At 38.8% G+C, this 12,931-nt stretch overlaps 1 protein-coding gene and 1 long non-coding RNA gene across 2 annotated transcripts in view; one reads left to right on the top strand and one right to left on the bottom strand.

Annotated features, from left to right (window-relative positions):
- The window catches only part of LOC144246950 (uncharacterized), a 33,635-nt gene extending 25,357 nt beyond the window's left edge, over positions 1 to 8,278 (top strand). Inside the window, exon 3 of the long non-coding RNA XR_013340663.1 lies at positions 8,262 to 8,278. This is a non-coding gene — a long non-coding RNA (uncharacterized LOC144246950). The remainder of the gene's footprint in view (positions 1 to 8,261) is intronic.
- SLC12A1 (solute carrier family 12 member 1) overlaps positions 1 to 12,931 on the bottom strand; it is a 41,776-nt gene that overhangs the window by 20,100 nt on the left and 8,745 nt on the right. Inside the window, exons 4-14 of the mRNA XM_077785901.1 lie at positions 12,270 to 12,365; positions 11,555 to 11,650; positions 10,828 to 10,967; positions 10,261 to 10,371; positions 9,241 to 9,352; positions 8,623 to 8,750; positions 6,097 to 6,181; positions 4,686 to 4,837; positions 3,012 to 3,119; positions 2,134 to 2,257; positions 1,136 to 1,237 (exon numbers count right to left, since the gene is read on the bottom strand). Coding sequence (XP_077642027.1) covers positions 1,136 to 1,237; positions 2,134 to 2,257; positions 3,012 to 3,119; positions 4,686 to 4,837; positions 6,097 to 6,181; positions 8,623 to 8,750; positions 9,241 to 9,352; positions 10,261 to 10,371; positions 10,828 to 10,967; positions 11,555 to 11,650; positions 12,270 to 12,365 — 1,254 coding nt within the window. The remainder of the gene's footprint in view (positions 1 to 1,135; positions 1,238 to 2,133; positions 2,258 to 3,011; positions 3,120 to 4,685; positions 4,838 to 6,096; positions 6,182 to 8,622; positions 8,751 to 9,240; positions 9,353 to 10,260; positions 10,372 to 10,827; positions 10,968 to 11,554; positions 11,651 to 12,269; positions 12,366 to 12,931) is intronic.

The raw sequence follows: 12,931 nt of genomic DNA, 5'->3' as shown, positions 1-12,931 counted from the left end.
TGGATCATCTTTATAATGAGGGAATGGGAAGGACCTGCTGGGAAGAAATTTTCTGTCCTGCAGCCTTGCAATTATTATAATTTATCATTGTGAATTGGCAGAAATTAACTGGAGGAAATGAGAACAGAAAAATGGCTGCAGTTCTGTCTGAAACATTAAGAAGTGGCAGAGTAGTCAGCTGTAGGCAGATGGAATCTGTAGAGGTAATTGTCACTCAGTGCCAAGGCTGCACGGAGTAGATCTGCATTTATTCAGCTGTGCAGGTAATTAGCAGAAGTGCTCATCTTTTCTGCCCTCTAAACAAATGGCACTGTGTACATCTATAGGAAGGAAGTTGATGCAGGCATTTATGTTGCTACTGCAGTTTCTAGAAATCGAAAGTGAATTCCTTGCTCCTTAAATTGAATAATTAATTCATAAAGCAGGAAATCATCTTTCCTGTGTGCCAAACTAGTGTTCAGCTGATTGACTTTATTCCTGAAGGTGTCACCACTTCATTCATGAGATGGTGAGAATCATTCTGCTGTGGCAATGCATGAATCTGACAGCCAGAATGTTCCTTTGCTGAAAATGTAGAGGGAGGATCTCAAGTTACCTCTGAACAGGACCTCATTGTGCTTTACAATTCTGCTTTACAATTCTGCTTCTAGGCACTGCAGGGCTGTGCTGGTGCTGTTTGATGGACCTGCTCTTGCTCTGCATGTTCCCCTCCAGGCAGCATCACTTGTAGCACTGTTACTGTGATTGGGAATCTCCCTGTGCGTTTCGCTGTACATTTGGAGAGGGGAGTGATGACTCCCCACTGTACCTTGCTTGCTTCATTGGCCAGAGTTGGCATAAGCTTTTACCCACATGTTTTTTAATCATGAGGGGAAAAAATATCACCCTGAGGAGCACTTTTTTTTTCTCCAGTGGGATGCACCTCATCCTGTACAACTTGTTGGCATTATAAGGACTTAGAGGCATTATTTTTATTTTTTGGAGATAAATAGAATGCCATCATATTCAATAAGACATCAGATCACATAACTTAGATGCTTTACACATACTGCAATTTTCTCTGACATATAGTATGAACCTTCCAGAGATCAGACTATAAAGCCCGTATTTAAATCACTGCTGAATGCAGACTCACCTGGAGATTTTGCATATGAGGCATGAAAGCAGGAGAAATTAATCAAAGCATATGAAGCCAGGAAGAAATTGGAGATGATGGGAGCTATGGTATTCAGTTCAGCTGAAAGATACATACACAAGTTAGACAGAGGCACCAGTTTCCTGGACTGTTGGCTAGCTGTTTCATTAATGCATTAAATCTGAACATTGTCTGCATTTATCATCTAGGGAGAGCTTGGGTATTTTCCTATCTTATTAATTTAAGGCCACCTTAATCTACCTTCATTCATATTAATTATGTCTGTTAATCCTGATTTTAATAGCGTTATGTGCTATGCAATGTTATACTTGATACTGTGATTCAGCATGCTGTCTCTTAATGATGTAGATCTGATGTAAAGCTCAGAATTTTAAATACATAACTGGCAGGATGGATGCATTTAAAAAATTTGCAGTTCTCACTTAGTGGGAATCTGAATTCTCTACTACACATCCTATTTACTTAGTGTAAGACAGTTTGAATTTCAAATCTTGGAAAAATTGATAATAATCCCTGCAACCCTAAATGTGGTAGCTGGGATTTTCTTTCTCCAGTGCTGGTAAACTGGGATTTGCTTTGGAGCTGACTGTGAGAAAGGCTTGGGCAGAATAGGCTTCCTAATTATCTCAAAATTATCTCAGAGCTATGTGCAGTTTAAACTGAAAAACCATTTTCAAAGATTGTGACTTTGCCTTATCTGACAGAGTTCTAAGCACTGCCCTCTTACAGCAGAGTGAACAGGAATTGCAGCTACTCTGCATCTTGGAAAGTGAGGTGGTGGTATTCGCTGGAATCCCCGATAGTTTCTTTTTGCCTTCATTAAGAACAGTGGAATTGCTACTAGGTCTTGGAGCATGCTTATGTCAGAGCTTAGCCGACTGGGAATTTTCCAAACCATGGCTACTAATTGTATTATAGTATCAGTTTGTATAATTTCAGAACATGACAGTATAGCAGCTGTGTAATGTTATACAAACCAATCAAAATGAATGCCATGGCGATCACAAAAGTGAGGACATATCCCCTGATAGGCTCGTTGTTTTTTCCATATCCTTTGGCAAAGAATTCTAGCCCTTTGTAGACGTTGTCCTTGCAAAGAGCCTGGTAAGAAAATCAGCACAGAACTCTATTAACAGCACTTTCTTGCACCAGAAGTCACTGTCTGTGAGTGGCAGCATGGTAGGCTTTTGCTAAACAAAAGTTAAATCTCAGTGTTTCTAGTTTATCAACTCTTGTGGCATGTGAACATTTAAATAAGGTAAGACAACGTGCTATTATCTTATTGTATCACGGGAAATAGAATCACAGGCATTTAATGCTTATTCAGTGTTTTAAAATAAAAAGGTAATTAAATAGCTAATTAGAGTCTAAATTGGGAGAAGCTGAAGCATAAGTCAGTGGCTTGATGTAATTTGTATAGCTTATCTCTCCCATGCCCTCTGCTCCCAGTCTGTCCACGTTGCTGCTGCCCAGACAGCTTCTGGACAGCCTGTTAAGAGCACACCTGACAGCACCTGAATCTCATGGACCTGAGGGCTCCTCTTGCTCCTGTGCCTGCAGGTTGCTTTTTGTAAGAAGACAGAAGTGGTCCTGAAGTACCCTTGAAGCTATTTATGACAGGCACATGAGTATCCCCTGCTCCTGCAGCAAAACTGAGCTCTGACCAAAGGAACATTATCACCCTTGTATGATGATAAGACCTGTCTTTTTCTGCTGAAAAACATTCTACAGATTGTTTTCCCTGCCTCTTCCTGCCAAAGTGTTGGTCTTGCTAAATATACATTATATTTGCCACACTGATCAACTTTGTCTCTGAAGTAAAACCAAGTATAAGGAAATGTTACTTTAATTTTACCTGGAAAACTTTGGGTGCGCTGACAAGAGATGCTAGAGCTGATGACAGAGTAGCTGAGAAGATGCCAGCTGTGATGAGAGGACCAAAGCCAGACACCATGCTCATCACCTTTAGGAAAAAAATGAAGGTAAAAAGAATAGGCTTGCATTTGGATGTGGTTTTTAATGACAAACCCATTCAAATGCTCTATGTGTTTCTGCTTTTCATGGTTTTAAATTTCATCTGCTACAAACTGTACTATTATTTCTGGTTTAGTTAAAAGCAATGGAGGCAAAGCTAAATTTTTATTCAAATATGCAGCTGTCTGCTGGGGCAGATGAGTACTCTGAGATTTCCTCACTGCCTTTACTAACTGATTGCTGTAACAGCCTCTACTTGATGAGTAAATAGTCAGCTTGTAGCAGACAAGAAAATGGAAATGGCAGGAAAAAGCACCAATGTATGAAATGTGGTTGGAGCTACTTTATTTTGTTTGGGTTGGTTTTTTTTTTCCCTTGACTATTTAATATGGCTAAAAAGAGAGAAAATGCCTGATGTAACTGCAGTGCTGCAAACAGTAATGATGGTCACTGTCAGGCCAGGAGTGCTGGGCTGGCCTCAGGGACTACTGAAGGGAAAAGGCTGTGGAGAAGCACCAGAGAAGGGAACTAAAAGATGGATGGGTGTGATTGGTGGTGTGTGGGCAGTGATTCAGGAGCGAAACTGGTGAATCCTGAAGATTTGTCAGATGCAGTCATATGATTTTATGGCTCTAGTCTGGCAGGGGTAAATGCAAGAAGTGGAAGTTTGTCTGGCTGTCGTGAGGTCCCGATTTTAAGGGGTGCTCTTAGTGTGGGCAGCTGAACTGAGGTGGGAGTAAGGATGGTAAACGATCAAGGAAGGAAGGGAAAGTAGTCCATGAAAGGGACAGCATATCTCTTTCAAGGTGGTTACCCAGCCCTGTCATTTAGCAGAGCCAGCTGGGAAAAAAGCGAGTGACTTTTAAAAGCTACAAATGACTTGTTGAAAAGCATGTGTAGGTGGGTGGTGAATTCTTCTCACTGCCCATGAAGCACAGGGGCTGAACAGAGATCTGGGACCTGTGGTTGTCAGGCTAAGAACTGCTTTACTTTGATGCTTAGCCTAAGCTTTATTTTGAAGAATAAAAATGGCAGACAGTATCTGGCCTAGGAGAAAGAATCCATTACTTCCCACTTGATTTTTTGCTCTACTATTTTTGGATACTTTTTTAAAAGAAGTCAGAACTCTGGTTTTTATACTGTGACACAACCCTTTAACTGTGACCACAGCACCCCTGAGGTAAAATCACATCCATGTGTCAAGAGCAGTGAGGTGAGTTCCTCATCTAACAGGAGTTCCTGAGGTCTCTCTTAAGTCTGGGCTTTCAGTTTGAAGATATTACAACATATACTGCTGCATGGTACTAGTTAAAAGAGGAGATAAGGCCTTACCAGAGTGTTAGGAAGGCTAGTGATGGGCAGCGTGAAGGTAAATGTGAAATGCAGGGAATTTTTGTCTCTCATCATTCCCATAGTTTACTTTTTTAGATAAAAGTGGTTGTCCTGTTGTAGTTGTCTGCAAATAATGGTTTTGCACTTTTGTACTTAAGTATTCGTGTATTGCTTTTCATGCTAATATATGCTTATATGCTAATACATATTATCTGACTAAAACCTGAAAATTATTCATCAGCCCATAATCACATGGCTGACTTGCACATCTGGAAAAATCATAGCCTAGGCCACAGGCAGATGATCCATTGCAGCTCATTCCAGGTACAATTGTATCATTGACGTTCCCGGTAGCATCTCTTACAACACAGGAGGCTGTGGAAAAAATGATATATTGTAATTTTGCTTCCTTGTGACTTTGAAAGAATATTCTTGCCACTCTTTGACTCCTAAATTGCACACTTTTTGTACAACTGCTGCCTTAGACTCATCCCAAAGAGCAACATTTCATGTTGGGCAGGGATTTACTTTCATGTACTATGACTGAGTTTCTCATGGTGTCTGTAAGCAAATATTTGCTTCTGTTGCTTTTAAAATCATCAGCTAATTAACTAATAAGGATTAGCATATTTCTAAGATTAGAGACCCAGACAGAGATCAACAATAAATTGACTAACTCAGAAGTCTTTTGGCTTTCTGTTACCACTTTAAAAGTGCCAGTATTCAGAGCAAACAATTTATAAAGTAAAGTGAATTTATAAAAGAAAGGGAAGAATGACTACTTCAATTTCAATTGCAGGGCAAAATTTGATCCAAATAATACAATGTCCTGAGCTGAGGCTTGAGTCAAGTATTCTACCTTATGCATGAAGTTCAAAAACCACAGAAGTTAAGAAGACTTGAGAGTCATTTCCCAGAAAAGGGAGATCTCTGCAGGGCTTTCTTGTGATATTGGGGTATTTGCTTACAAGTCTGTTGCTTACAGCTCTTTCTTACAATACTATTAAATACAAATGGATTTTTTTTCTTTTTTGACCAGAGAGTTATTGTATGCTTGTAATGAGAATTTAACTACATAATTCTCCAACACAGTTCATGGTTTCAGTTCAGGCCTCTTTCACTCATGCCCATTTTGTTACCTCACAGCCCACTACTGTAGAACGTGTAGTTGTATAGTTCCTTTGAGAAAGGCAACTGATTTCTGTCTTTGACTTATAATGTACAAAATGTGTGTTTTACCCTGTTCCTGTGATTCTCATGAGTGTTCAGTAAGAAGACAAGCAGAAGAATGTGAAATTTCAATGTGAACCAGGAACAAACGATCACCAGATTGATCAGAGGTTCCTTTGATCTTTATTATGCTAATGGATACTATATGCTGGTGGTCTTTGTCACTGAATCTTATGCAAAAATGACCATACAAATTGCCTGAAGGTCCAGCTGCCAAATGGGGACTTTTGTTTCTACTGATTGCTGCTTTTTTTTAACCACTGTTTTGACATGCTGTAGAATCAAAACTACTGTCTCTCTACATAATAAATCCATGGCATGAAAAAGCAGTGAGGCTAATAATTCATTTGCATGCCAAGCTTTCAAACTTAACTATACAAGTGAAGCAGAGGTTCTGTACTTACCTGCACAGATTGCAACAGCAATGTAAGCAATTGTAGTGATCAGAATGGCCAGCATTGTTCCCTGGGGTATGGCACTTTGTGGGTCCTTAAAGAAAGCAGTGACACAAGAAACACTGTGAGTTGGTGTGCTGCAGCCTGATTGCATTTGCATGCTGGCAGTTCTGCCACTGTGGTAGGAAGATACCCCAGAGAGCAGATTTTTATCACTCTGACCTGAGCCAACATTTCTGGTCCCAGCATGCAGGCACAGCACAGCTCCTGTGGTGCAGCACTCCTACCCTGCACATAGGAAGGATGTTCTGCACGAGCAGACTCACATTTATACCAACAGAATTGTCCTGAGGTCTGTGTTTCTTGAGCTCCAAATTCTCTTTACATTGCAATTGGCTTTATTTTAATGTTTGATGATGTAGTGGGTAAATAGTTACTGAACTATCAGACCCTTTTGGATGACAAGATGGGACCATTTTTGGTTAATTGGCAAGACAGATGTAGTCACCCTGTACAGAATCCAGCACTTCTGTGCTTTGCAAGCAGTAATTGTTAGTTGGGTCTTCAAAACAGCTACTTTCTTTCACTGTATTGACTGAATTTAGGTAATTTAATGAGGCTGTGTTATAATGTTTACAGACTTCTTCTACAGGCTCATAACAGTATCAGCTTTGATAATGCAATTGTAAGTATGAGTTCAAAGATCTGTACTGTACATTTTGAAGGGATTTTTAATGCTAGATAATCTTACAATTTAGTCTGCATTTGTTTATGCTAGGAAGAATTTATTATGAATTTTCTTCTTAAGTTGATTTAGCATAGTTCTTTTTAAATCAAAGGTTTGGTGAATGCATTTGAAGTCACAGACTCTTGTTGCAGGGTAAAAAATCAAAATACAAATTTGGAGTTTATTGTGAAGTATACATGAGTTGCATAACTGAATTAGTAATTAATATAATTTTTAAACGAGGTAAGGATTTATGGAGCTGGAAAATAATTGTGGAGTTACTTTTGCTGCATAAGAGCCTTTGCACTCAGACCATGGTGACTCTGTGCAGTTCTGATGTACGTGTTTTAGGTAATTGTTTGTGTGGAATCTTGTGGTTATCTTAAACTCTGTAACATTACAGAGGTTAAAGTTTCTTACAACTTAACAATTTTTGTGTTTTATGTTTTTAAACCATGTTTTATGTTTTTAAACCCATATATACTATGCTGTTAGCACTTTAGGGGCTCAACCCCACTGAAGTCAGTAGGAAGCCCCTATTAAGCTGTCCCTATAAGCAGGCTCTGGAGTAGGACACAACTTGAGTGTGTAGTGGCTGCAGGAGCATGGACAAAGGTGTTTACAACAAATTCTAAAGAAAGTTTGATTGGTAAATTTTACACTTGTTAAGCACTCCTTAGCTTGTATTTTAGATTCTGGAGAGGCTGGTTAATTTAATTAGACTTGTCTAATGCATCTAAACATGCTCAGTGGGGAATCTGCTGCCTTCAGGATTTGATTACAGAAGTCCACTTATTGTGAGACTGAAACAACTGCAGAGATCCAATGGGGGAACTGCTTCCCTAGGTCTGCTCAGACTGTTTCAAACAGCTGATGAAAGAAGTGCTGCTGCTTTGGGAGTCTGCCATGCAGACAGAGCACCATATATGGCAAAAGAATTATTTTTGTTTGATAAAAGGATGGAGGTTGTGTGAGGCTGGTGCAGTCTCACTGGGCAGAAGTACAATGGTTTTTGTTTTTTTAATTAAAAATGGAATGTCACTGACGCTATCAGTGCCTCGGTTGCTACGTATTTTCTCTGTGCTTGGCTTGAAAAGCAGTCCTCTGAAAACAAAGGAACTGAAGCATGCAGCTCAGGGTGAGGAAGGGAAAGAGAATTGGCTCTCAGGGGTGGTAGGTTCTGGTGAACTTGTGACTGCTGTGCCAATACAGAAATTGTTGAATCCTTTAAGGTCTGCAAGGCAATGGATTTATAGGATAAGGCCAAATAACTTCATTCGACATGGTAGAGTTACCAAGCTGTGAGCCATGTCTTGTTGATGACTTTAAAAAATTTATTTATTTTGGTTGGTTTGTTTGAGTTTTTGGTTGGTTTGTTTGTTTTTGTCATGAAAACTTGAGAGCATTCAAAACTGAATCCCTGTCTTTAATTTATCCATATGTTTAGATACTGGAAATTCCATCTCCTATAACTGCTACACTGCAAGAGGAGAATGGAGAATGACATCTCCACTGATTCTTGTGAGTACAAACATGAGCTTCCCAGGTATGGTTTTTGGGAAAAACATATTTTGAAATTATATAGAAACCCAAATCTAGCTACAGTAATTTCTGTGAATACCCATAATGCATTATGAGAGGATTTGTGAATTGATGTTTTAAAATAATAAAGCAGGTACTTAAAAGAGAGAGCTTTGCTTCCCAAATTAAGACATGATTTAAAACTGAATAGAGTGTTGATTCATGATTGGTTTTCTTGTTATTTTTCCACCCTATGGCTAATATTATGAAGTTCATGAAATACATACTTTCAGATCTCCTGAGATATTGGCTCCTGCAAGAATGCCAGTAGCAGCTGGGAAAAAAATGGCAAACACTGAAAAAAATCCTTCTCCACTTCTGAAATCTGGTCCAAAGTTTTCTGCAAATATTGATGCTGAAAATAGAGTGAGAATGAAATATAAAAACAGGATTTGTTTCCAAAATTACTTAACGAAGGAGGTGAGTAAGCCAGTCTTTCACATCTGGACAACCGGGTTTGAATCTGTCTCATCACAAGCAAAGTGAATTTGATTTCCTTAGTCTGCTCCCCAGAAGGATGTGCTTGTCTGCTTCTCAGAGCTACAGACCATATTGAAGTGACAGAAGTGTCACTGCAGCACTTGCTCTTAGCTCTGTAAAGTTAAAGTTTTCCTGTGCTCTACTGATGTATAAATGACTCAAGCTGCATCTTACTGTGCTGTCAGCTGCAGCAGCAGAGGCAGATTCAAAATTAGAGATGAAATCCATTCCCTTTGTTTGCAAACTCAAACTTGGGCAGAAGATTCTGATCTTGTGACATTTTTCAGTGGAATCCTTAGCTTACTATTAAGTCAAAAGAATGCAGACATAATTTTATGATAGATAGCAAGAGCAAGGTTGCTTACCTTGGTAATTAAAAAAGCCTCTTGCCTTCTTCTCAGTGTTGGTAGGAATGACCGTCCCAATAAAGAAATTTGCAATGGCAATAAGGAGAACAATTAGAAGAATAACTTGAGCCTATTAATAGAAACAAAGAGATCATCCTGTTGTTTTTACCTGTTGCTGTGGAGATGGCTATATAGTAAGTTATCTGTATCTGTTCTCTATAAAAGGTTATTCATTTCTATAGTTTTTGAAAATACCAGGAGTCAGGATAGCTGAATCAGCTAATGACAACAGCAGATGCTTTTTACTAAGGGAAAAATGAAATATAGAGTTGTAGTTTAATTTTAGGTTAGCTTCCTTACAAGAAAAGGCAAAATGGGACAGCTAATGCATTAGTATCAAGTATGAGACATTTTTTTTTAGTTGGAGGGGGTTGTCACTTCAAAGCTTATAATATCAAATTATTTTCTGATCTCTTTTACAAGTTGTTCTAGTCTCCATCACAGCAAAAACAAGGGTCCTGTTGAACCTGATTTCTGGACCTGATTTCAGTAGCTCTATTCTACTCTCTAAAGTATTTCCATTTGAATTTGCATTCTGACCTTTTTTACAGGTGAAGGAATAGTAGAAATCATTAGAGATTAAAGAATGGGTAACAAATAGAGCACTTCTGCTGAGTAGAGCTTGAGAGAGTACAGCAATAGCACCATATTTTTATGAAACTGCATTAAAAATAAGGACAAAAGGGGCACACAGCCCAGGCTCTAAATGATGCCATGAATTATAAAAATTAATATAACCAAGCTGTCTGCAAAATCCAAGCTTACTCTTTACTTTTCAATCTATGTTCAAGGAAGCATTTAGAGTGACTTTGCTTTCATTGAATGTAATGATGAAACTGCTATTGCTTTTAGAAAGATTAAGCATAAACTGAAACTGAGTGCTTCTGAAAATTCCATCTGTTGAATAGCATTCTTCACACACTAATGCTGTAAAGCAAGTTAATATACTGTTTGCTTTTATATTTTTTAAATGTTTACCTTTGCTTCCCATTCCATGCCAGCAACAGAGATGCCAAGAAGACACACCACAGTGATGGTCCCTATGATTCTGATGTCATTGGACTCATCTACCATCAGTGTATCACTCTCCTGAAAGTGGTTAGAAATGTTATGTGAACCAGTCTTTCTCTGCTCTACTGGTGGGATCAAGTAACAAGGTGAAATAGAAAGCAGTAAGCTGTCAAAGTTTCAGAGCTTTGTGAGACCAAGTGTTTGAATGCCATGTTCCAGCTGGCTTTTTGCAGTTGGGGTTATTTGGCTAATGGGATGTCTGTTCCTATTCTGATTTCGAGATTCTTGTCAAGAAATGTATGAAATATATTCAAAAGGCAGAAGTAATGAAGAAGCACTTTGTGGCATATTTAGACAGACCAGCTTGTTCCCTGCTAAAGATCCCCCTCAAGCTTTAACAAAAACATATCACTACTTATGCAAATGCATTATGTAAAACAAACACCACCATCACCACCACCCCCCCCCCCAAAAAAAGCCACACAAAACAAAACTGAGCCAATTTCATAGTATACATGAAACATCTGTATTTACCTTAAGAAGTTCTACAACTGTTTCAGCAAATCCAACTACATACATGGCAACTGCCACTGCATTCGCAAATGCAAAGATAAGTCCTATAGATCCACCAAACTCTGGGCCCAGACTTCTTGAGATAAGATAGTATGCTCCACCTGCAGACAAATGATTGTTATTTCAGCACAACTAAACTCAGCTTTTGCTTTTTTTTCCCCCGACACAACTGTTATTGGAGAAATCTGTGCTTTTAATCTCACAAATATAATCAATATTTGCCCTGCATTAATAGGGGACACTGCAAAAAAGCAATGCGTTTTACACTGGTTCTGCCTTCAGGCTTTTCAGTATGCCCTTCTATTCCAGAAATCTTTTTAATGCATATTTGCATGCAAAAGTGGACCTTGTTATAATTTTTCATGATGCACGATATAGTAACACAAAGGAAGAGAGAACTTCACTTCCAAAAAGGTTCTAACTTACATGGCCCTATCCCAATGTTAACATGAAAGGTCATGTTCTGTGGTACATTGTTTAAGTCCCTGAATCATAGTGATGCAGTGAATCTTTAATGTCTTTTGCAATTAATCTATGCACATTTCAATTTGCTGTTGATCCACTGGGAGAAATCACTGCAAATATACATATTACTTGTTTGCTTATAACACAGTTATCTCAATTCCACTTATTTTTCTAATTCAAATCTGCAGATTTTTGTATTTTTCATGAGATCATATTCACTTACCTCCTCTTACTACTCCATTAGTGCAAATGGCAGACATGGAGATACCTGTCAATGTTGTTACTACTACACTCAGAGCAATAACTATGATTCCAAGACCTGAAAGATCCGAAAAAGAAAGTATATGCAAGTGTGTTCCAGTACCTGTTCTGCTTTAGGGATGTAGTAAGAACTTTCCATTTTCCACAGGGCTTAGACCAGACCAGTTAAAACTTAAAGGCTCTGAAATGCACCAAAACTTTGTTTCACAAAATACCTGATATGGAGTGTTACAGCCAAATTATTTACCCGTCTTCCAAGGAGGGGCTGAAATTTAAGGAGTGTTAAAAAGATGTCCACTGATCTGCATCAGTCTTCAAAATGACAGGAAGAGATGTCTCATGCTCAGTTTGTTGAAGAATGTCCAACCTGGAATGCTCTGAATAGGAAAGACCAGCTGAAAGGTGAAAGAATTCCATGAAAAGCCAGAGCCATCCCTTGCTCAGCAGTTGGCAGGAACATCTGAAATGTACTTCTCAGACTGAACTGAAATCTGTGCTTTATTAGAAGTGACAGCTCAAACACGCCTGAAATTGTGATGAGAGGAGGCTAGAATTTTTACCTTCCAGTTCCACTAGATGTGCCCTTTGGTTTATGGTCCCACTGGTTTGCCTCATAGGAAAATAATACATAAATACCTTCTGGGGTTTGAAAACATTAGTAACCCTAAGATTTTTACCTCCACGGACAAACCCATTAGTTGCTATTGCAGAAGTTGACAACCCAGTAATTGAGGTTACCATCGTGGCGAGAAGAATTATGATTACTCCAAGACCTGTCAGTAATAAGAAGATAAAATATTTTACTCATGTTCCATTTTTCCTACAAATCATTCTTTCTTTAAATTGAATTTTCAGGCCAGAATCAGAACAATAAACTGAAGAGATGGTTTGTTGACCACTTGCAGCTTGCAGAACATTTTCATGAAGTCCATGTCACGATAGTAAATTATTCCCATCAGTCTTCAAGCAGTGATTCTTTCTGATAGGAGTACCCTCTCCAGGACTTCTTATGATCTCCAAAGGATGGAGGAAATAAACAGGCATCCCTTCACATGGATGGTTATATCTATCTTTATCACACATCCTAGCTGTTTAAATGAAGATATAGGCACATGAACCAGAGCTCTTGTAAAAATGCAGTTGTAATTAATCAGTTAATTAAATGTTGACTCAGAGGAAGACTGACTGTTTAGGTTCACAGTGCATGAAGACAAAGAGTCTGTCAGGCAGAGGGACAAGACCTGAGTGGGAGCCTTCTACATCCTCACTTGCTAAACTGTCAAATGCTGGGCTTTCCCACTCTCTGCTCTCTGCCTCTTTCCCTGCAAAAAGTAGTTTT

This window comes from Lonchura striata, chromosome 11 (genome assembly GCF_046129695.1).
Source record: "Lonchura striata isolate bLonStr1 chromosome 11, bLonStr1.mat, whole genome shotgun sequence".
NCBI classification, from domain to species: Eukaryota; Metazoa; Chordata; class Aves; order Passeriformes; family Estrildidae; genus Lonchura; species Lonchura striata.
The sequence above is the reverse complement of the archived record's forward strand: the minus strand, read 5'-3'. Positions and strand labels throughout refer to the sequence as shown.